Source organism: Sinocyclocheilus grahami, unplaced genomic scaffold, assembly GCF_001515645.1.
Source record: "Sinocyclocheilus grahami isolate Dianchi unplaced genomic scaffold, SAMN03320097.WGS_v1.1 scaffold742.1, whole genome shotgun sequence".
Lineage (NCBI taxonomy): Eukaryota > Metazoa > Chordata > Actinopteri > Cypriniformes > Cyprinidae > Sinocyclocheilus > Sinocyclocheilus grahami.
In genome coordinates this window covers 520,524-545,372 of record NW_015505921.1, presented here as the reverse complement: position 1 = coordinate 545,372, position 24,849 = coordinate 520,524, and the positions used below count along the sequence as shown (strand labels likewise).

Here is a 24,849-nt window from a genome sequence, read left to right as displayed (position 1 = left end):
TCTATCTTTCTATCTATCTATCTATCTATCTATCTATCTATCTATCTATCTATCTATCTATCTATCTTTATACATAGATAGATAGATATAGGTAGATGATAGATTCAAAAGTTTGCTGGAAAAAAAATTTTTTTCATTTCTTTCTATATAAAGAAAATAATATATGTGTTTGCCATTTGGGTGTTTGCAGATGGAATGAAATTAGTATTTCCTATTGGCACACTAAAGCAAAATTAATATAAATATTAAAATATAAAATGTAACAAAATCTGTTTTGCAGACGCTGTGGCGTATGCTGCACTGCTAAGGAATGAGCTGTTGGGAGCAGGAATCGAAACCGTGCCTGATCCTCACACGGATGACCGTCGACACACCATCCTCATGCAGGACACACACAGCCTCTTCAGGGTGAGCCCACTCAACACACTGTAACATTTACATGACAGATCCATGTGAGATTCACTGTCACGTAAAAAGCTCACTGGAGAAACGTACATGTTTTCTGCTCTTTTTCTCACATGTTGTTATATTGTATTAGACTCTTGTTTTTCTTCTGTCTCTCAGTACACCATCCACACAAAGAGAGTGCCTTTTGACAGGGATCCTCTGCAGTGAATGGGTGCCGTCAGAATGAGAGTCCAAACAGCTGATAAAAACATCACAATAATCCACAAGTAATCCACACAACACCAGTCCATTTTTTTTTCTTATTGTAAACACTTTTATGTTTTATCAAATCCAATACCAGTTAACATTTCCCAAGTGTACCAATAGGACAGCTCACTATATAACTCAGAATAGTTCAGAGAGACACTGTGGATGGTGTAAACTGCCAAAATTTGGCTTGGATTTTTATTTTTAGGTTTAGGTGTAGAAAATGCAGCTTGAATATTCGATTTCCACATGTGGGCGAGCATGAAACTCAACTTCCCGCTGATTGGTCAACTAGAGTTCAATCCGTGCTGTCATCAGTTGTTCAGTTCCTTGTAACAGAATAATAGTCATCCGCTGTTATAGTTGTACAGATTTTTAAAGTGTTTATTGCAACTCTATATCAAGGCATTTTTTTTTCTGCTTTCAATATTATATAAAAAAATAAATTGAAGGAACGAACACGGACCATTTTAGAGTACTGATTTCATATTTGTTGATAAGAACGCCAATTAAGACCAAATGTTTTTTTTCCAGCATGAGTGCAAAACAAATAAAAAATTAAATTTGGTCTAAAAAGCATGACAAAACTGTGTGTTTTTCTACTGTTGTTAGTTACTGGTGTGGAACAGCTCCAGTCTGCTCCCCGTGCAGCAGTACAGCGATCACCTGGCCGCCGTGAAGGCCATCGCCTGGTCTCCTCACCAGCACGGCCTGCTGGCCTCCGGAGGAGGAACAGCTGACCGCTGCCTTCGCTTCTGGAACACTCTGACCGGACAGGCATTACAGAGTACTGACACCGGCTCACAGGTCTGCAACCTGGCCTGGTCCAAACACGCCAACGAGCTGGTAAGACAAGCATCTACAATCACAGTCAAATCAAATGCTTTTTCCCATACTGGCTTTCACCATTGATGCCCACTAGGTCAGCACACACGGCTACTCCCAGAACCAGATCCTGGTGTGGAAATACCCATCACTCACCCAGGTGGCCAAGCTCACAGGACATTCATACCGAGTCCTTTACTTGGTAAGTGTGTTATTGGATCTAGTATTTTTCCAAAAATACTGTAGAGATGCAGTTCATACAAAAAATGACTTGAACATATTGTTATGATGAGCTTGTTGATAGTTTCTGAATTCAAATAAATTTTGATATTTGCATAAGGCAACTGTCATGATATCATAATGAAGAAAAAAATACATTAAAAGAATGAAATTCTTGAAAAGAAAACCATATTAAGTATTTTGGCATAAACATACTGTTTTTTTGAAAGAAAAAATATTTTAACTAGGGCTGTCAATAGATACATTTTTTTAATCGGATTATTCACACTTTTTGTGTGATTAATCGCACACTTATCATGAAATTAAGCATATACCATTTATCTTATTTAACACGTTTATTTTGTCATTGTTCAGCATATATCCTATATCCAGCAAAGTAAAGCAAAATATTGAAGGGTGATTCTTACAAAACTGTATTTTCTTCAGATAAGATAAATTTAGATGTCTTCAAAAAAGGACACTTGGAGACTCCAAAAGGACACCAAAGAACCAAATGATATAAGAAGTTCATATAATTGATACACTTGGGCACACCAAAGCACACATTTAATTAATTAATTAATTTAAAAAAGGCTATGTTTGAAAAATTATGAGAAGGGAACGAGCGTTGCATTAAATGCTATGGGTAAACTCCTGTTTACTCTGAATACTTAAGCCTGATTTGATCACATTAGTGTAGCTGCACGAACCAATGGCACTTCAACCCGCCAAAACGGGTGGAGCCAACTGCTATATAAGTTGGCTCTGAGTGCCATTTCATCAGAAACTCACGTGTAGCCTTATAGCATGGCAGCTTATGCAACGCTCGTTCCCGTTAGTATCCGTTAGTATTCCCTTTCAAACGGTCTCTCCCGTTGCGTTAAACACTATGGGGAACGCATCCAAAAGCCGTGCTATAAGCAAGTGCAGAACGAAGCCCAGTCCCGGAGCACCCGTACTGAGGGCTCCTGCAAGAATGAGCTAATTATGAGACCCAAGCCACTAGGCTGAGGACTACATAACAAAACCTTCTTCACTTAGGAGGGGATTAGGTAAACTTAAGCTGGCAAAATCTGTGCCTGAAGGACAGGGACGTCCAAGTTATAAAACCTGGTGATGGTGGACGGCGATGACCAGCCGGCAGCCGCACAGATATCGTCGATGGAAATCCCACTGGACCAAGTCCAGGAGGAGGCCATTCCACTGGTACAGTGGGCCCTCACTTCTGTAAACACACTGTGGCATAAGCCAGGGCTATAGCATTCACTATCCAGCAAGATAGTCTCTGCTATGTAACCAGAAGCCCCTTAGAGCAGCCTCCGAAACACACAAAGAGCTGCTCTGAGTGCTGAAACGGGGCCAGAGCACTCAACATACACTCTTAAGAGCCCGAACCAGGCAGAGTGGATTGGGACCCTGCTCATCCACTAAATTGGGAAGAGCTAAAAGGGTAATGATTTGTGCTCTGTGTAGAGCACTTTAGGCACACAGCTGTGTCCTGGTTTGAGGATGACCCTACAGTTGTTAGGCCCAAACTCAAGACACAAAGCACTGACCGACAGTGCTTGTAGATCACCCACCTGCTTGATCAATGCTAAGCCAAAAGGAGGGTGGTCTTAAGCGACGGGCTGCAAGTCAGCTGACTGGAGCAGCTCGAAGGGAGGGGCTCGTAGAACCCTGAGGACTATAGATAAGTCCCAGGTCAGCACAGCATGAGGATGAGGCGGATTCGGTCTCCGAGCTCCCCTCAGAAACTTAACGACAAGGTTGTTTCTGCCGACTGACTGGCCAGCCACGAGAGCATGATTCGCCATGATGGCTGCCACATAAACTTTGAGCATAGAAGGGGTGCGCCTCTTATCTAGCAGGGGGGAGGCATACAAGCGAGTGCTGGGCCAATCCTGGGCCAGGGCATCTCGCTTCGAGGAGTAAATTTGGCAGTGAAATTTGTCTTCTGAGGCAAAGAGGTTCACCTCTGCCTCCCGAAGACAGACCAGATCGTCTGAACCATTTGGGGATGTAGTCTCCATTCTCCTGGAGCTACGTTGCCCCTGGACAGCATGTTCAGTCTGCCCAGCACGTGAACTGCTCTCAGTGAGAGAAGGTTGCACTGTGCCCATAAAATGAGGCGTCAAGCCAACCTGTGAGGCTGATGATACACGGGGCAACTTTTTGAGCAATGTTGCCGGGCAACTTTGGCTAATGTTGCCATCAATGGGCAACGAGGTGATACACAGGGCCCACAACCTATCTAAAGTATCCAGATAAAAATGTGTTACCCATTCTCAAAGGGAAAGTGCCCAAGCAACATTGCTCAAAAAAAGTTGCCCAGCAAAATTGCTCAAAACGTTGCCCCATGTATCATCAGCCTGAAGGCAGCGTGACGTGAGGACGCCTTGGTGCTTTATAAAGGCTACCACCGTCATGTTGTCCAAACGTACCAGGACGTGGTGCCCCGTTAAGGCTGGCAGGAAAGACTTTAGGGCTAGAAAAACCGCCATCATCTCGAGGCAGGTAATGCCTTTTACAGAGCTCCTCAACCTGAGTTGGAGGCATCTGTCGTGACCACCTTCCATGTGGAGGTCAGTCCCAACGGGACGCCTGATTGAAATAGGCGAGGGGCCATAGCCTTGATGCAGCGGTCCGAATGGCAGTCTGACAGTCCGAATGGTAGGATAGTATATTGATAAGCCAACCCCACCAACATGAATCTCAAGAGCGATCTGTGATGAGGGGCTTTCTGGATGTGAATGTAATAAAAAAACAGTCCCAGGGGCATAACTGCGCGAGGATCTGCTTCAAAGTCAGGATCTTGAACAGGCATTTATATAAGCACGTGGTTCAGATGGCTGGGCCCACCATTTTTCTTGGGAACAAGGAAGTAGCGGCTGTAAAAGCCTGACTCGCTGTTCGCTCCTTTTGCAAGCAGAGTTTGCACTTCTAAGCGGCTGCAGGCAGGCTCTTCCGGGGCCAACCATTCTAAGCCGAGATTCTCCACAGCCTAGAGAGGATGAGAATCAGTTCGCTCTCCACCAGCCCATAATAACACATTGGGGAGAAGTGTGTCAGGATCCTCTCCGGAGCACACCCAATCCTCCAAATCTGAAGCTGTCAGTGATATGGAATCATCAGTGACAGCATTCTCCTCTGATCCACCTAAAAAGAGGGCACTGATCCTCATGTGCAAAACACACTGTTACTTCATTGGAGAAGGTGATCTGCGAGCAAAGCAGGGCGAGACTCATGCTCTCGCAGTGAGAGCAGTCTGTCTCAGTGAGTGCATCATCAGCGTGGGCATGGCCCAGGCAAGTGGTGCACTCGAACCTGAAGCTGTCAGCGAAATGAAATCATCGTTGCCAGCATTCTCCTCTGATCCACCTAAAAAGATCAAACTGCTCGTTGTAGACGAGAAGTGCAGATCTTCATGTGTAAAACACACTGGCGGATCAAAGTGCTGCGGGGAGAGTGAGCACGCGGGACCTGTGCCGGCGTGAGATCACTCAAGCCCGGTTGCTCAGCCCCGTGACTCCACTGTTTCTTCCTCCAAGCTAGCTGAGAAGAGAGAAACCGGGAGAGCAGGAGGGGTGGGGCCGCCTTCATTGAAGAAGGCGATCCGCGAGCGAAGCAGAGCGAGACATATGCTCTCGTAGTGAGAGCAGTCTGTCTCAGTGAGCGCAGCCTCAGCGTGGGCGCAGCACACTTACTGTGCTAGTCTGAAGCATGCAGGGGTGCCCTGCATGAGCCACATAAGCAGCGCAGCATTTGCAACAACACAGAGGAAATTTGCTCTAGAAAATTTACTCTTTGTGATTGCCGGATAGCCACAAGAGAGAAGGTGCTGAAGAGGAGGTCTTTCTGCTGCCGGGGGTTCTTCCACAGCGTGTAGCAAGCTTCGAGCTTCTTGCTTCAGAGTCTAGTGAAGAGATGATATTTGCGCTGAAGTTGAAAAATTCTGATGGAATGGCACTCTAAACCCGACTTATATAGCAGTCGGCTCCACCAACTTTGCATGTTGAAGTGCCATTGGTTCATGTAGCTACATGAACGTGATCAAATCAGGCATCAGTATTCAGAGTAAACAGGAGTTTACGCATAACGGGAGAGACCATTTGAAAGGGAACAGTATGACGGTATGAATCCTTGTTTTCTCAAAATCACATGGCATGCCAAGTTTGATACAAGCTCCAAAACTCTGATTTAAAACAAAGGATTCATAAATGTTTTGAAGCTTCATGAACACATTGCCATCAGTACATTCTGTATGCCCAATAAAAATACAAATATTTAATCTTTTTTGTCATTATGTACTTAGATTTATGTTTTATCAAAGTGAATAACACTGAACATTTTCCAAGTGTACCAATAGGTAAGCTCACTGTATAGCTCAGAGTAGTACAGAGAGACACTGTGGACGGTGTAAACTGCCATATTATCCATAAGGCACGGTTGGCTCTGGATCTGATTTTCAATTAAGTACAAATGACCGGTGAAGACAAATAGTAATCAAATCATCGATGTGTAATTTAATAATGTGATCCTGTGCTAGTTCAGACACACATGAGAAGTGAGTGCATGTTGAGGATGCTTCTGGTTGTGTACAGGCAGTGTCTCCAGATGGCGAGGCCATCGTAACGGGAGCAGGAGACGAGACGCTGAGGTTCTGGAATGTCTTCAGCAAAACACGCTGCACCAAGGTCAGGCTGAAGTCTTACATTTAGACGTGCAGCTTGTCCTGCATCTTACTGTTACCTGTTTCACATTTGTTTTTGTCTTCTGTCTCCAGGAATCCAAATCAGTGTTGAACCTCTTCACCAGGATACGGTAATTCACAGCCGGAGAGCAATCCATCCAATCACGTGAACGAATGAAAGCCTTGAACTCACTCTGTTCTGTGTCCTTGCATCAACTCTAGACCCTCCGACAGAGAGAGACCACAGCACTTCCTTCATTCTCACTTTTTTACTCAGCAGATTTCGGTTTTATCCCGTAAAATGCCAGTGAGGGCTTGTTGTTTATGTTAAGATTCAGTCCGTTCTTCTTATTATTGTACATTGTGGAAGTCCAAACAGATGTGCTATTGTATAAGTAGAAGTATTAATAGAGAAATTAACCTATATGACCTATATTGTCATCATCATGACTTTTAGTCATGAGGTTAAAATGAAATGGCTTGTTATGAACATTTCAATATTTTATATGTGTATCAAAACAGATCATGATATCTGTAAGAAATAAATACACAACACTAATCCTGTCACTTTTTATGACAAACAGACAAAATTATGTATTTACTGTATGTCTTGTACACTTCCCTACAAAAGTTTGGGGTGAGTTGTTTTTAAATAAATTAATAGTTTTATTCATCAAGGATGCATTAAATTGATCAAATGTGACAGTAAATATTTTATTATGTTACAAAAGATTTCTATTTTTAAAAAATTGCTGTTCTTTCAAACTTTCTGTTTACTATTACACAAAAATATGAAGCAGCACAACTGTTTTCAACAGTTGATAATAACAACTGATAATAATAAGAAATTGATAATACTTGAGCAGCAAATCTGCATATTAGAATGATTTCTGAAGGATCATGTGACACTGAAGACTGGAGTAATGATGCTGAAAATTCAGCTTTGATCACAGGAATAAATTACATTTTAAAATATATATATATATATATATATATATATATATTTAAAAAAAGTAAGCGGCTATTTACATTTGAATATTTGATGTTTTACTGTATTTTGATCAAATAAATGCAGACTTGGTGAGCATAAAAGACTTCTTTCAAAAACAAAAAGTCTTAAAAAATATTACCAAATTCAAACTTTTTGTATTTTAAATATGAGATGCATTGAAAAGTTTAAAGTTTCACTGAGAAAAAAAAAAAACGCACACGAAACGAAAAACCACCATTCGTAAAAATGTATAAGATAAATATAAATGTATAAGACTTGCATAACCTTGTATAACCCAAACTTAACATTTAGCAAGGTTTATCCTAAAACAAAAATAGAGATATATTCTCTGAAAAAAAAAGTCATGAGTAAATGCATCTCGTTTTAAGGATGTTTTGATCGTTTTAATAGGCAAAAAAATGTTTTTTTTGTGTGTGGTGAAATCAGTGTTGTTTACAGAAGATGTGATAGGATTACAAAAATCTAAGTCATATCTATTATTTCAATCATTCAGATTGCTTTTTCAATCATAACACGTTGATAGCACTGTATCTTTTGACCCCACAACAGTAAAGCAATTTGTAACTCAGAATCCATTCTGGATCTTGCATAGAGAGTGTGTTTAGTAGCTTGCTGCATACTCAGTACCTTGTAGTCCTCGACTCAACAAAGCAAACTCTTTCACGATGTCCTTCATCTGTCGCTTACTCACTTGTTCCCTGTGTGAACAGTTGAAAAGACGAAACAAATGCTTATAAAGTGCAGAGTGCCTGTTCTGGTGTTAATGTTAAAGTCATGGTTCTACCTGAGGATCTGCTGGCAGAAGTGTTCTTTGTGCTCAGTGGTGAGATGTGAGCTGGGGAAGCCAGGGGGCAGAAGAGCTTCTCTAAGCCACAGAGACAGCATGCTGGGACAGTTACGACTTACTGAAAACAAGACTTCGGCAAAGTGCTCTGCCAGACTGCCTGGACACTGACCCCCAATGGCCTGCATTCACAATGAAATTGGTCATTACATGCTAAATATATAATATATTTACAGTATTTTATGCCTACATAACCCTATTTAACATTTCCATATGAGGTAAATTTTTCCAAAACACTTCCATCAGTAATTTTACATGCAATTAAAATTACAAAATTAAACACTGTGCTGAAATACATGTGTGATTTTATAAAAGAATGGACTGAATTTCTATATTTCAGGTTGGTTAGTTTGATATTGCTTGTATAAAACAGTTCAATAAACAAGTTAATATTGAGTAAATTACATTTTAGACATTTTTTTGTATAGTCGTGTTTCATTCCTTAATTCATCAGTATTTTGAACAAATCAGTGAATGATTCAATGACTCACTAATAACAAGCCACTTAATTAATTGCTGCATGAATCTGTTTTTAACAAATTAGCTAAGTGAATGATTCAGTGACTCACTCCTAAATATAGTCACTTGTTTTCATACTAAAGAGAATCAGTGTGACTGAAAAAATAGGTTAAATGAATGATTCAATTACTCACTCATATAGAGTCAGATAATTTGCTCCTGAATGAATCTGTTTTTGAATGAATTGTTTGAGTCAGTGATACAATGATTAACTCAGAAAAAAAACTTGTTTTCATTCTGAATGATTCAGTTTGCTGAAATAAAATGGTTGAGTGAATCATCGATATGTATAGGTAGATGCCACACACGACTTCTCCAGACATGTCGACGCGTCTGTCATCTTGGAACAGTCAATGTGTTGTCACTCACAATAAAAATCAATGAGTTTCAAGATGCCACAACACTGCAGAGACACTGGTTGTAAAAATTGTTGAAATTTAAATTCATGAAGAAATTGGAAACATTTTCACAGATAAGAATGTGTTGGTTTGTGTTTTTAACATGTATTAACTCAATATTACAGGTTTTAAATTATAGTACCTTTTCAATGTCGTGTTAGCTAAAGTGTTAGTTTAGCAAAATCATCCGTTGAAGTCTATTGCAGCTATAGATATTCATACACGTGTATAACTAGGGTTGCAGACATTGACAATTTGCTAGAGTGTTCAAGAATCGGCTTTGAACTTTCCAATATGGTGGACGGCTTATGTATAGCGGCCCATAAAAACAGCCACTAATAGGGCGTCTACCTATATATATATATATCTATATAATCTATGGAGTGAATTATTCTATGATTCACTCATAAAAACCATCACTTAATTTACTCCTGAATCTACTACCTTGATCAATATAATCAAAGGCCATCATAGTACAAATATTAACAAATGGAATTTAATTGAATAGGTGTTTTTGAACGAACTGCTTGAGTGAATGTTTGTATGAATGGAATGAGTGTTTGAATGAATCAGTTGAATAAATTATTCAATGATAAAAGTCACCTGTTGCCACCTACTGGTGTAACAATGTAACTTGAAGAAAGAGTGACTAAGAAATGGCAAACACTAATGCACACAGAGTATGTCTGAAACCACAGATTTTTATAAGATTGACTTGCTGATGGAAACAATATACATGCATAAATATCTGACCTCTAGTAGGGTCTGAAGGAGCAGCTTGCCATCCTCCTGTAGCACCTCCCTCACAACAGGAATATCCTCACAATGAGAGATCAGCTCCGTCTGTGCAGGAGCATCAAGAGAGCTCTGTCTTGAGTACTATATACTCTACTTGTATGTACAGGGTGACATATTACAAGTAAAGGGATCATGAACTGCCTTTTTTATTATTTTGTACTCTTCTCTGAGGTCCACTTATAATGTTATCAATAACGTTATATCGATATAATATCTATAATTTAGAAGTAATAGGCTATTTTCTGTCCTGTTTTGACTGCCCTCATCGGAACGCTCTGTTTGATTAGGTGTGGCGGATTGTCGACTCGGAAGTAAACGCCCACTGCTATGATTGGCGAACAGTTGTCTATGTTTGACAGCCTACATCCTTCCCAGATGGATGCTGCTGTGATTTAGGTTAAAAACGCATAAATACTCAGTACATATCAAACAATCTGTAATATCAGACAAAGCAATAGTGACCACATAATAAAAATAGTAACACACTTTTTGTGGTGCGACATTACTGTCGGGTCCAATATATTTGGCACAGCATCATCTTTTAGTTTCAATCTTTCTGAAAATCCTGCGTTGAATTGTGCCTTGTTTGTAAAGGAATCCGTGGTGAAATGTAGTGAACAAAAGGACCAAGTTCTTACTGACGCGGTTTGGACCTTCATTAAAAATAAACTTCATCCACTCTTTCCTAATTTTTTTATCAGAAGGAAGACAATGCAAAGACTGTGTTTTTCCACAGCTTGGCACTGTACAGTATCTTGTTGTCTTCGGAGCATCTTTATCGTTTGGTTTCTGCGTAGATCTGCATTTGCCTCTCTCGTTATTTACCCACTATGTGCGTGAATCGGTGGGTGGGGCTAAACAGGCAGTCATGTAGAAGCAGACGTTGATCTTCTTCTGCGGAGGCGGTGTTTACCCCGCTCTATTACGTCATAAAGTGGCACATTCCACAACCTTTGTCGTTTTGGCAGATTGGCTTCAATATAAGCTGTTTTTAGACTAACTAGAAAGTTTTGAATTCTGAAACTTGCAGGATGTTTTTATAGTACAATGACCTTTTATATGTCAAAAGATCAAGTGAATTTAGATTTCTCAGTTCATGACACCTTTAATGGTACAGAAAGTGTTCCAGTACAAGCTGTAGTATTTGCGCTATGTGTGTACAATTGCAGCTGTCTATGAAGATGAACTGCTTCTTGGTACATGTTCAGTGTTGTACTTACGAATAGCAGACAAGTTGCTTTCAGTGTTGGAGTTTCAGGAAATTTGAATGACAAGATTCCTACATAGACATAGACAGTTAATTAATAGATCAATAAATGAATTTTGTGGCTGTGAATACACTTGCTGATGCAATGCTTACCACAGTAGAAAACAGCTTTGATGTCAAGACGGTCTGAAAGATAAAGGTCAGACTTTCTTCTCAATACCTGCAGACATCAGAGAAAATATTAGCAAAAAAAAAAACATCATGGGAAACCTCTTTACTGTCATGGCTACGCTGTGATAATAAGTGCACGAAGATGAAGAAGGTTATATCAAAAGTCTTTAATCCAACAAGGGTAATCCAAAAAAGGGCAATCCAACATACAGGTAGCATACATGCAGACATTAACTACTCAAGACTGGACCACTAAAACTGAACACATAGGAACTCAAATACACGACCAAACAAGGAAGATCAACAAGACACACCTGAACCAAATGACACAATTAACACAATGAAGGTAAACGGTGCAAAAAGGAAAACAAAGCCCATTAAGTCGTGACAGATCGCCCCCCCCAGCCTCCCGGAAGCCGCAGAGAGAGGAGGGTCAGGACAACGGCAGAGGGATGGCGAAGGGCAGGCGGCCAGCGGAGAAAACTGGTGGAGGTTCTGGAGGAGGACAACAAACAGAGTCCAAGGTGGAGATGGAGGTAAGGGCCAGGGAGTAGCCTTGAGCAGAGGCATGATGGCAGGTGCCCAGGCCACAGCCAGGATGGTGCTCCATGGTGGCGTCGATGGAGGGAGGAGCCAAGGCATGACAAGAACACACGTCAACATGAGGGCGACCGAAGGAGATGGCGGTGGAGCCCACGGCGCAGACAGAGAGACGAGGAGGTGGAGCGATGCCAAGGATCCAGGCGGCCATGATAGAGCCGTAGCGACGATCGCTCGAAATGTAGGTGGGGATCCAGAGGGCGAAAGAGGCAGAGCCTGAGGGAGGGTGGAGTTTGCCGGAGTCAAAGGGATGGAGGGCCGGAGAGAAGCGGACGGCCCGCAAGTCTGCAGTGGAGACGTCACTACGTCCGACCCAGATGGAGCAGACTGACCAAGGGAGCCCGCCGAGGTCAAACGGACAATGGTCCATGCCGGACTCGAGGGTGGGAGGAGCACAGGCGCAAGAGTCATGACGGCTGGGCAAGGTGGAGCGGAGCCATCCAAGGCCGGTGGCCGAGCCACGGGCTCCTCAGGTCCAGGAGACGGAGACTCCCAGCTGGCCCGAGATAGAGCCCCACCACTGAGAGGAGATTACAGAAGAACTGACGGGGACGAAGACAACTGGACAACAGTAGTGGCTGATGACTGAGGAGAATGAAGAAATGCACAAAATCCAATTAAAAATAAAAAGCCTCTTAGGGCAATTTGGAGAGGAGGTGGGAGAGGGAGGCTGGGCGGGACCAGTGACAAGACAGATGAAGAGAGTCAGGTAGCCTTAGGGGAAACAATGTCTCTACCTCTCCAAACTGAAAAACACAGTCCATGTCCAACAAACAATCACTCTCAGTGGTGGGAGGGTGAGCAGGGATTGCATCTATCCCCTCGTATTCCACGTGAACTCCCTTCGGCACGTGTGGTATTGCTGGCTCATACACCTGGTCAGACATGGTAATTGGCTCAGGCTCCAGGGCAATGTCAGGCTTAGTTGCTTCTTTTCACGATGACTCTCCCGTCGCAGTGGGCTCTGACTCACCATCTGCGGTGGGCTAGAGCAGACGCTCCGTGCAGCGGGGTGGTGACTGGCTGGCAGTGGGGCTGGTGTTGTCGTCAGCTGCTCTGACGGTAAAGGCTGATTCACAGGAAACCAGCACCCACTCCACATTGTCATAAAAGCTCCCTCGAGGACCCTCCATGGACAATGGTGCACATGTGGCGGTGTTCAGTCCGGCGTGCAGGAACGCGCACAGGCACTCGTCCGGGAAGATGGTCTGATCAATAAGACAGAGGAATACTTCCAGGTGTTCCTCGAGGAAGCGATCTCCCTGCTCAAGGCAGAGCAGGGTGATAGCAGTGAAATGGTCCATGATGGGAAAAAATAAACAAAAAACAAAAACACTTACAAACTGAAAAATAAAACACAAGAAAGACATGCTGCTACTTTCTTTCTTGGGTCCCATCTTTTGTCATGGCTACGTTGTGATAATGAGTGCACGAAGATGAAGAAAGTTATATCAAAAGTCTTTAATCCAACAAGGGTAATCCAAAAAGGGTAACCCAACATACAGGTAGCATACATGCAAACATTAACGACTCAAGACCGGCCCACTAAAACTGAACACAAAGGAACTTAAATACACGAACAAACAAGGAAGATTAACAAGACACACCTGAACCAAATGACACAATTAACACAATGAAGGTAAACGGTGCAAAAAGGAAAACAAAGTCCATGAGGTCATGACATTTACATGGTAAAAAAATTAGAAGTGGTAATTTTTTAACAATGAAAATTGATCTAAAATATGTAATCTACTGTATGTAAATATATGTAGATTAGCATCTAAAGTCTGCAGACTATGGCAAAAATAAACAACAGACCTGAGTGTGAAGCTGCATAAATGACTCCACCACATCTGGATGATCTCTGGAGCCTACAACAACATTTTCCTATGGTAAGAATGACTGTAAATTCATACATTAATGTCATAACAATTATTGTAAAATCGTGCATGTTGAGAGTATTTTTTATTTATTTCACTAGCCAACAAAAGCGTCTGATTACTGAGATAAAGTGAATAGTATTGGTAATATAATGCTGGTCACGTGATCTCAACATAGCAGCCACCGTGCTTTTTCTAGGCCAGTCATGTGCTTAGTAATATTTGTCATATTTACTATTCATTTCTTTAGGGGTAAAACTTTTAATAGTGGAAAACGTTACTTGATATACCATTAAAGGGACAGTTCACCTAAAAATACCCCCCCTCTCAAAAAAAAACAAGAACAAAAACAAGCTGGTCATTCAGGTTTAGAACGATATGAAATGAAAATCAATGAAAATTATTTTTCGTCTGGAGATAAATATCCCTTTAATTTACTTTTTCTAAGAATTTGAATTGATTAATCACTTTAAATTCAGACCTTGATAGAACTCATTGTTAATATATTGATAGTGACTCATCATAATCTCTTACCGAGCTGAAAAATGGATATGGTGATGTTGGTAATCAGCTCCAACAGAGCAGTGATTGGAGAAAAGAGATCCTTCTCACAGCCAAAAATGTGAACTAACTAGAGGGAAACATGAAAAGAAAAAACAAATTATATTTATGATGCTTGATCTATCATCAAGCAAATAACTGTATTATGTAAAGTAGACTGTGTCATTACTTGTCGTGTGAGGTCTAAAGCCGAGGCTTGTGGGTAAGCGCCGAACATCTGACCAATGAGCTCACAGAGCTGAGTCACCAGTGGTGCAAAGTCATGGAGAAGGGTCTTCAGTGATTTCTCAAAGGCAGCACACACCGCCTGAGATGAGGTGAGAGAAAAGTGAATCTTTCATATACTCACGCTAACACACACACGTTCACAAACACTGACCTCGACCACCTCCGGTTCATTCAGCCACTTGTTGAGAATGGTCTGGATCAGAGGGAAGGCCTGCTGCAGGACAACCACCACCTGAGAAATGCCCAGAACAGCTGTTGGGTGTTCATTTTATGGGTCTGTTTGATTCAAACGTGCATTCTAATGAACAATAGCTGATTGGAGTTTGAGTCTCGATGGGCTGTCATACCGGGTGGTCGTTGTGTGGCTGTGTTTGGACAGGCCTCATGACCTCCAATCTTTCGCTTTGCTTGTTTAGGTCAAATGTGGAGAAGAGATTGGCCAGCAGGCCGAGGATGTGGACTATAGGAAGCTTATTAGCAGAGCTGGGCTGCATCGAAGGGTAAAAGAGAGTAAAAATGCTGAGTAAAATCGAAACTGCTGCTTTATAAAGTTATGAGGTAGACAAACTTAAAAGAACAGTTCAGCCAAAAATGAAAAGTCTGTTGTAATTTACTCACCCTCATGTCATTCCAAACCTGTATGACTTTTTTCTTCTGTAGAACACAAAATATTTGAAAGAATGTTTTAACTGTTTTTTATACAATGAAAAGTCAGTGGGATCCAAAACAACACTGGACACTATTGTTTTTATATTTTGACATTTTTCAAAATATCCTCTTCCGTGCTCCACTGAATTCAAGTTTGGAATGACATAAGGATTTAACAAAACAAAAAAACTTCTTTGGAACTATATTTATTGTGTGCTATACAAATCAATTTTCTTGCTCCTCACCGGCTCATTGGCTAGTTTCTCTAGCTGCTGGATGTGAGGGGTGACCAGGGAGAGCAGCTTCCCCAGAATCTCGTCACTGGGCAGGGCTGAGAGCAGGAACCCCAGCGCCTGCATTATCCACATACACTGAGGACTCTGTACAGAAGACTTACAGTCAATCCCACTGTGAAATGACTCTTAAGCACGATCAGCTTCATGTCCGGGCCATTCATATAAATACAGATGAAAAATATATAATCAAAATTTCAAATTGAATTAATGATCTGTTTACGCTTATAAGATTTTCAGTCATTTCTGAATGACGTAATAAAAAAAAATGGTTTCCCCAATCTAGGAATTTTTTTTAGATATGCAATCTTAACAACAACAACAATCAACAACAACAAAAACTTTGTTAGAATAATCTAGGTGCTTATAAAAAAATCTCACATCTTGGCTGTTCTCTGTCAAAATTCAATGAGAATTTTTTTTTAAATGTGTTAAATAAAATCTACATATCAGTCACAATGTTGAACAAACACACACTCACACACACACACACACATAGAAATGAAGGGGTGAGAATATTAAACATCCATAGTGCAAAACACACACACACACAATCTTACACGGACAGAGAGAGTGAGAGAGTCTGAGAGAGAGAGTCTGTACCCAGCAGGCAGCTTGATATCAATTTGACGTCAAATATTAGTCTTGATAGAGATGCCGTAACATCATTTTAAATTCAGTTTGGAAGGCAATTTATTCTAGTGGTAATTGGGTGAAAATAGGAAGTTAATCCCACACTGACATTGTTTTAATGTATATGATGGCCGATATTTTTGACATTCAATTTACACCAAATCAATGTCATGTCAAGTTTTTGACGTCAGTTTGATTTTCATATTTGACCTGTTTTTGATGTCAATTTTGATGTCAATTTTGATGTCTGTTCAACATAATTTGCCCACTGGGTAAGCATTACTGAAAAAATAACACTTCAAAAAAAGACAAATGATAGCTGGATAATGTCAAAATCATTTCTATAACATACTGTATATTGGCCATTATTGTCATAACATGATTTTGTCCCAGCATTGCTCAAATACATGATACATTCTCAATTTACTTAGAGTCATTGTATAAAAGTGTAGATTTTACTACAGTGAAGTTCCATAAGTTTGATTATATGTTTAAAGGGATAGTTCACCCAAAAAATTCTGTCCTCATTTACTCACCCTCAAGTAGTTTCAAACCTGTATGAGTCTCTTTCTTCTGTTGAACACAAAAGAAGATATTCAAGACATTGACTTCCATTGCATATTTTTTCCATACTATGGAAGTCAGTGGCTACCGTCAACTGTTTGGTTACCAACATTATTCAGAATATCTTATTTTGTACTCAACAGAAGAAAGAAAGTTTTACAGATTTGGAACAACTTGAGGGTGAGTAAATGATGACTGAAGTTTCATTTCTGCTTAAACTATACTTTTAAACAAACGATGGTGAAAATAGAGAAATTTTATATAGCTAAATGACCTAAAATCCCAAAAGAAGTACATAATTTTTCTGTTACTAGATCAAGGAAATTAGTTTTACATCAACACTCTTACTGTCTCCACGGTCAAAAATGTCCATGAATAGCCAAGGTGTGACTCTTTTTTTAAAAGCTTAGAGGGGGTTAGGCATTATACAGTGTAATCCTGTTTTTTATTTTTACTAGTGTAAGGTTACAGTTACAGTGTTACCAACACTAATCAAACACAAATGGATTGGACTTACTTTATGGATGTCTTTGACAAGCACTGCCTGAGACCAAAAAGACCACAGTGAGCTTTGTACATTACTCACTGACATTGGTTTGCTACAACTGTAGCACTTCTAGGCTAAATGTTTTTTTTAACCTGTGAGACGGCCATGATGTCACTGGCGTGAAGGTGGAGGTCATGTCGACATTCTCGACAGATTCTCTTCAGAGCAGAAACACAAGCCACGGACCGTTCCGGGTTGGACAGACCATGCAAGACCACAGGCAGGACACTCGCCAACATGAGCGAATGATCGGCCAACCACTCGGCCAAAGAGCCTACAAGAAATCATAACAGCAGTCAATAAGAATTCAACTTCACCATGAAAACAACTGAATCACAGCATCTATTGTATCAGTAGTCGTGTCCCAAATGATGCACTATACACTTAAACGTATAGTGTATGAATTTTATAAGGTTATTTTGTCATCCTGCATCAGAGTCTGATAGTATGTATTATCATTTAAAGAGACATGCACCGAAACAGGTCACTGTGAACAGAGCTGTTTTTGAAAAGGTAAAAGGGTGTTTTTTACTCGGCCATTGAGGAATTTTAACCAAAGTATGTTACAGATATTTCAGGATGACCCTAAAGAATCATACCAGCTTGAGGAAAATGGGCATCCGATGTCCCCTTTAATGAATTTAAGACTTTCTGCTCCAATTTAAGACCTTTTTTATTGCCTTAATTTGTGGAGGGCAAATTGAGACTTTTTAAGTCCCGCAGAAACCCTGATTTGTAGAATGCACTGAGTTATGCTTACAAATGAATGACTGTACCTATGGTGAACATGATGGTCTCAGCCAGCTGAACATTGTTTGCTGTGATGAGAGGAATCAGACCGATCAGTCCTGGAATGACGTCTGAGTAACTGACATCTACTGTCTCGGCAATGGACTGAAACCCAAACAGCAGAGCCTCTATATCCTCCACGGGAGAGAGGGAGATGACACAGAGATATTGTTCAATATAAGACATGACATATACACTGTATTAATAAGACAGTGCAACATTAGCACTGACTTGCCATGAGGAGGGGTGTGTTGTGTCCGTCAGCAGTGTGCCGAGTTTATCATACAGGTTTCTGAGGAGCTCTGGGCCCAGCAGCTCATACACATACATCAGAGTATCGGAGATGTCAACCCTGAAATCCAATTAAACTGGCTTATTATTGTATTATGATACAAATGAAAAATAAATGAAGACTGAATGGATCTCAAAGAAATAAACACTTTTTAGAAGTCTTTTTAAGCAGCCTGCCTTGTAATATTAATGCTGTTTTTCAGGGCACCAATAAGTATTGGTGTATTAAACTTTGTTGTATACTTCATCTCAGACCATTTTCCATATATTGGACCTACAAACATACCACACATTGTAAAAAAGATGCACTGATTTCTTAAATATACTAAATACATTTTCCCAAATACATTTCAGTTATATGCTATAAAGATACTGTAAACAGCATGGCTGAAGAAAATAAATATATTTTTCAAATTGAAAATATACCGTATTTAGTTTAAACCCTCAAATGCCAAAATATATTACAAGATATACTTTATGGGGTCAAATCAATTTTCATTCTTAAATTTTAAATCTTAAAAATTAATAGATAGTTTAGATATTATATATTAGATGTTTAAAAAACGTATTAGGGATTAGAATTAACTAAACCTACAGAATATATTTTAAAGTCTATATAGTTTGGGCACTTAAAATGGAAGTAAATGGGGCCAATTTAAGGAGAATTTAAAAGCGGAAATGTGAAGCATATCATTTTATACAATGACTTACATGAATTCTTCTGTTAAAACTTGTGCATTATTTGAGCTGTAGAACTGTTTAAATAAAAGGTTAGTAAATTATTTTTACACTAAAAGTATATAAACATGTATCGTGTTCATGTCTTGTCACTGCATTTTATGAATTGGGTCCATTCTCTTCCATTGTAAGCACCTCACTATTTTTGTTTTTATATATATTTTTAAAGAAAAAAACTGTGACACATGGAAATTAATTTTTAAGAATATTCCTTTACCCAATTGTAATCTGTGATGTCATTATTTGCACTTGTTGATTATTGACCCTATTTATATCTTTCCTACATTTGATGAGAGTATCCCTTAAAAAAAATTCAAAAAGTGAATAAACAATTTTGCATTTTGAACTGTTCTTAAAAATCTAGTTGAACCTGTAGGTCCTGAACTGCTCTTTGTCATCTGCGGACCACGTTGCGTAGTCCTCATCTCTGGGGAAACTGGCCTTCTGCAGCAGAACATCCACCAGCTGGAAGTACACAGGTCTGTAGATCTGTAGATAGAGCGTCTGCCGCTCAGCATCCAATGACGTTATATCGTCCTGAAACAAACAGCCAATTCAATACCACCGGCACTCAAAACATCATATCTGCTCCAGTTGAGTCAACGCAACACCAGTTGCCATCCAACTTGAGTGATTTTTCGGGGTGGACTTGTACCTGTAGGGTGTACCAGAATGTGAGCGTGAGCGAGCTGGACGTCTCATCCACAGGATAGTGTCCAGGTGTTCCTGTGCAGGACATAATCATGCTCACAAGAGCCTGAAGGCCCTGCCAGCGATCCACCTGCTCCAGAAGAGTCCTGGGGAGTTTGAGAGGGACAGAGAGAGGGAAAAAGGTTTCACCAAACAGACAAGGGCAGTCAGATGATGAACTGGCCTTCTTATAGACCCAGGCCATACGAGGTCACATAGACTGTTATTAATGGGAGATTAATGATGCATATAAGTCATAATGTCCAACCTGCAGTGCGTTTCTCCCAGAGCTACAGCAATGCGACAGATTCCATGAGATGTCTCCATATCTCCATCCTGCACTGCTTTCTTTAGCTGCTCCTGAAGACCCAGCACCTGAGGAACAACCTTCAGCAGACTGTCTGCAAACCTCCACACGCACAAACGCAGACTATCAAAATGAGTATTTCTTACACAACCTTCTGTGCACCAAGGTTTTGAAATTTGCTTGAATGATAATCAATTGACAATTACTTGTAATTAGGGAAAATTTTATCAGCTATCATACTCCCCCCCCCACAATTATCAGCCAATATTGGATGCACAATATTGTTTTGTCTGTGCATAAAATTAGTTAATTTCTTGAAAAAACATACACGAACTGCAGGAATGTTGTTTGAATCATTTGTTTTATGGCACATTTCGAAAGGAATATTAATCTTTCATGCTAAATATCATCAGACTGCTTTTTACTGTGCTTCAATTTAATTTTCTTTATTATGTAATAAAGTAGTATACAGGTGTAGATTTATAATGTCTGCTATTTTTCCTTAATATGAAAATAATTATGACCTTATCAGTTTTGGCATTTGAACAACACTATGGCATCAAAATATGCATCAAACTCTATGCACATTTTATCAGAATACGTTCAAATGTTGTTCAGTTATCTATCAATTTTACTGCAAAAATTCCCCTATACATTAAACAAACACTATAAACAGTGGTAACCTGCAATTGTTTCCTTAAAGAGCCATTTCTACCTGATTTAACTCATGAATGAATATATTTAGGTTAATTCAGAGATATTAAATAATATTTCTAAATAAAATAAGTTCATTTAGATTTTACGATTTTTAGGTTATGATCTTTTTGTACAATTCACAAACACTTTCTGTCTGTCTGACAGATAATACACTCATTATATTTAGGCCTAAATTTAAGATTTATGTATTTGAATTACATATTAAATTTCAATCCATTTAAATAGTTTTAACATAAATTAATAAACATGACAAAATGTGATGCATATTTGTCAGTCATACATAAATAAGACAGGTAAGATTTCTGCACTCAAAAAATCATGGTATCGTTTATTATTATTGTCTTTTTTTATTTTATTTAAAGAATCATATTCAAAATGCATTTATTCAAATTGCTTAAATCTGCAAATTTATTGTGAATCCATTGTGAAAACAACTAAATTTATTCAGTTAAAAAATATGAACTTGGTTAAAATATGACAAGTTGTTAAACAAGCAATAATCAGTTAGTTAAAATGTATGAGATTTAAACAAATTGGAGTTTTTGGTGACATAAACCTATATTTAAACCTGCTTACTTTGTATTTAAAACACATTCAGTTTGTTAGAAATCTTGCCTGTTCCTTACATGTTTCATTTATGTATTACTGACAAATATACCTCATATTTATATAAGTTAGTTTATGTTAAAACTGTGTAATCCAAATGGATGGAAATTTCCTATGCAATTCAAATACATACATCTTAAATTTAAACATTGATCTGGCAAGAGAAAGGAAATAATGTGATGCTCAGGGAAACAGACTATTAATATACGACAGGAACTAGTGCTTATTTTAACAGTACATACTGCTGTGTCGTATCTCACCTCTGACAGTCAGGCTGTGAGATGATGCTGACGATGGTCTCTACAGCTGTGTCAAACAGCTCAGACTCCTTCAGCAGAGCAAAGCAGCTCTCCAGCAACCTCTCGCTGTCTTTTAAAGCGATGCCCAGCGTGAGCCAGGAGGACACACATCTCAGCACCCGCTCTCTGACCGGACAGGGTGCGTCCAGCCGCTGTAGTAACTGCTGGAACAGGGAGCAGACCAAGCTCCAGTCCACAGCCAGAGCGCTTCTCAGCTGGGAACGCCGAGAGGCCGGGATCCTGCTGCTTTGAAGCTCCTCGGGCAGAACGGTGAGGAGCTCTAGAAGTGCGAGGCATCGGGCTTGACCGTCAGCCTCCGTCACACCCTCTCCAGTTTGGAAGGCACACAGAAGGTCTGGTACTGCCGTCGGCCACGTTTCGGGTAGGACGTGAAGGACCAAAGAGGCCAGAGCGACACAGAGTCTCGTCAGCACCATCTTAGGCCCTGATGCAAACTGGCCGACCTGAGCGATGAGCTGTGAGCGGAGCGAGTCTAACTGACCGGACGGGAGGTCAGACCAGTGGCGGGAGATTTTAGCATGCAATGTGCTTGCCCCAAAGAACTGGATCTCAGGAACCTAATGTGAAACCAAATTAATAAGAACTATGAATGTAATGCAATGAAATTCATACATTTTAAAGTGTGGTGTAGTCAAACCCACTGCTTACTTTGTCTGGCTGGAGCAAAGCCCAGCAGAAATGCCAGGCTTGTGGTGATGCTTGGGCTTGTGTGAGCCACTTTTGGGCCACATTCTTCTTGTCCATATCAGGGTCATAGTAAAGCTGCTGAAGAGCCTACAGAACATTAAGAGACCAAAGATGGTTCCTATTATAGTTACACTACTTGTCAAAAGGTTGAAATCATTAAGAAAGAAGTCTCTTATGCTCACCAACAAAAAACAGTAATACTTAATTTAAAAGAACAGTTTTAATTATATTAAATATTAAATATTAATATGTTAAATATTAATATATTAAATTATTTTAAAATATAATTTTTCCTGTGATGGCAAAGCTGAAATTTGCCTGGTGATGGCAAAGCTGGTCCCTATCGATACTTCACTCGTACTGCGTCACTAGACGCTTATGGGAAAAACTCATTTTCTCCGATAACTGAAGCCCTTTTAATAATGCAGTGTAACTGCACAGCCATTGGTTGATTGGTTGACCACTTCAATGATGAGGTAGCGGAACTGCACGAGCCTATGGTCACGAAGCCATCTGACTATATAAGCGGGCATTCTGACATAGAATCCTCAGATTAATTCTCCTTCAGCGACGACAATCATCTCCTCGCTGATCTACGAAACTTGAAGCCGCTTGCCGTTGACATACCTTCGCAGCTGATAGAGGCTGACTCCTCCCTGGGCCTACAATGCCCCATAGGAGTAAGAGCACACTCCACAAGAGATGTAGCCTCCTCTTGGGTATAGTCTAGTGGTGTGTCCATAGCAGACATTTGTGTGGCGGCCGGCTGGGCCTCGCTGTCCTCCTTTGCCAGGTTCTATCATTTGGACATCCCGGCCTTATAGGCTTGGGTCCTGTGAAGTTTCAGCTCAAAATACCCCACAGATCATTTATTATATCATTTTGAAAATGCCTATTTTGAGTGGAAGCAGAAACACGCTGTTTTTTGTGCCTGTCTCTTTAATTGCAAATTAGCTGCTGCTCCCTGCACCCTTTTCCAGAATAGAGCTGTGCCTTTACAGCTCGTACCTGCTAAAAAACATCTGTTTTGGATCTGATTATCATGTTTATCACACTGAAACCATGTGTTTTAAACCAGATTAGTTTAAACTTCTGATATAAGGTTTTCTGAGTGCACACATCTGAAGCACACACACAGAAAGCGGCTGTCACAGCATGTGAGTACTAAACTAAGTTCTCATTAACAAACAAGTTTAAGTTAAAAACACACATGAGTTACAAAAACAGTAAGTTATGTCTGTGAAGGTAAACAGCTGGGAAATAAATTGCATGTTTATTTTAGATCTGTGTGGCAGCAGCAGTATACAGTAAATAAATCAATAAATCCACTGCTCTCTTGTCTCCTCTGAGGCTGGGACTCTAATGGCACTTTTTCACTGCGTGGTACGACTCGGCTCGGCACGGCTCGCCTCGGTTTGCGTTTCCACTGCAGTTTAGTATAGCTTTAGAGTGGGCGGGATTATTCACATGTCGTTAGTTGCGCCGCCTATACTGCCGCGACTCCTGAAAAACTTTTTCATTCCGCGTCGCCCCATCAAGCTCTCGCTGGATCCAATTCTCTGCTATCAACAAGAGAAACGTCTGTACTTCTTCAACAGACAATGAAACAGCCACTTTTTGGTTGTTAAAAAAAGGTGCGCTCGTTCAAAACAGTTGCGTTCGATCCTTCGCTGGCTGTGCTGATTTAAATCTAGCGGTTCTGTTGTGTCTCATGTTGCAAGTTCAGTGACGCAGGTAGTGACGATTCTCTCCGGCCAATCCGTGATCAGCAGAGTTTACACGTCACGTTTTGGTAATGGTACGGTTCACTTGGTCCCTCAACCGAGGTGGTACTAAAAAAACTACCAGGTACCAGGTACTGTACCCATTGGAAAACCCCCCAAAAGTGAACCGTACCGAGCCGTACGGTGCCGTACCATGCAGTGGAAAAGCGCCATAAATAGTATTCTGTGCTCGTCTGTGCAGCCAAAGGCTGTTAGCAGTTAACAGTTAGCATGTTTTGCTCAAACTTTCGCCATGGCATTAGAGCTGGTACACCATTGTCACCTGTGAAATCAAAAGCCTTTGCAACGTCACTAGGGGAGTGAAATTAGACGTGCTCGTTTTTTCAGACGCTTGCAGAAAAAGGCTTACCAAAGCAAAGTGACTGGGTTAATCTTTTTCACGTTTCCTTGGTTGGTAGATGTACGGGGGACCTGATTATAGCACTTAAAACCTGGAAAAGTCAGATTTTCATGATATGTCACCTTTAAACTGCAATAATATATTACAGTTTTTACTGCATTTTGTTATCAAATAAATGCTGTCCTGGTGAGCACAAGAGACTTATTTCAAAAACATAAAAAATTGTAATAATAAGGAATGATTGAAATTTTGTTTGTATAATGTACATATTGATATTACCCCCCTTAGC

General features: G+C 40.3%; 2 protein-coding genes across 2 annotated transcripts in view; one reads left to right on the top strand and one right to left on the bottom strand.

Annotated features, from left to right (window-relative positions):
- Positions 1-6,685, top strand: part of LOC107560766 (fizzy-related protein homolog) — a 13,942-nt gene extending 7,257 nt beyond the window's left edge. The window contains 4 exon segments of the mRNA XM_016245026.1: positions 1,267-1,500; positions 1,577-1,681; positions 6,300-6,392; positions 6,482-6,685. Of these exon segments, the coding sequence (XP_016100512.1) occupies positions 1,267-1,500; positions 1,577-1,681; positions 6,300-6,392; positions 6,482-6,523 (474 nt within the window). The 3' untranslated portion in view covers positions 6,524-6,685.
- A 1,098-nt stretch (positions 6,686-7,783) lies between these two features.
- Positions 7,784-24,849, bottom strand: part of LOC107560786 (importin-13-like) — a 24,643-nt gene continuing 7,577 nt past the window's right edge. The window contains exons 2-21 of the mRNA XM_016245052.1: positions 22,398-22,523; positions 21,690-22,306; positions 20,068-20,208; positions 19,765-19,906; positions 19,480-19,646; positions 18,312-18,432; positions 18,068-18,215; positions 17,384-17,565; positions 17,262-17,288; positions 15,500-15,634; positions 14,954-15,094; positions 14,758-14,838; positions 14,548-14,685; positions 14,352-14,448; positions 13,756-13,808; positions 11,320-11,386; positions 11,180-11,238; positions 9,915-10,004; positions 8,185-8,366; positions 7,784-8,098 (exon numbers count right to left, since the gene is read on the bottom strand). Coding sequence (XP_016100538.1) covers positions 8,002-8,098; positions 8,185-8,366; positions 9,915-10,004; positions 11,180-11,238; positions 11,320-11,386; positions 13,756-13,808; positions 14,352-14,448; positions 14,548-14,685; positions 14,758-14,838; positions 14,954-15,094; positions 15,500-15,634; positions 17,262-17,288; positions 17,384-17,565; positions 18,068-18,215; positions 18,312-18,432; positions 19,480-19,646; positions 19,765-19,906; positions 20,068-20,208; positions 21,690-22,306; positions 22,398-22,523 — 2,811 coding nt within the window. The 3' untranslated portion in view covers positions 7,784-8,001. The remainder of the gene's footprint in view (positions 8,099-8,184; positions 8,367-9,914; positions 10,005-11,179; positions 11,239-11,319; positions 11,387-13,755; positions 13,809-14,351; positions 14,449-14,547; positions 14,686-14,757; positions 14,839-14,953; positions 15,095-15,499; positions 15,635-17,261; positions 17,289-17,383; positions 17,566-18,067; positions 18,216-18,311; positions 18,433-19,479; positions 19,647-19,764; positions 19,907-20,067; positions 20,209-21,689; positions 22,307-22,397; positions 22,524-24,849) is intronic.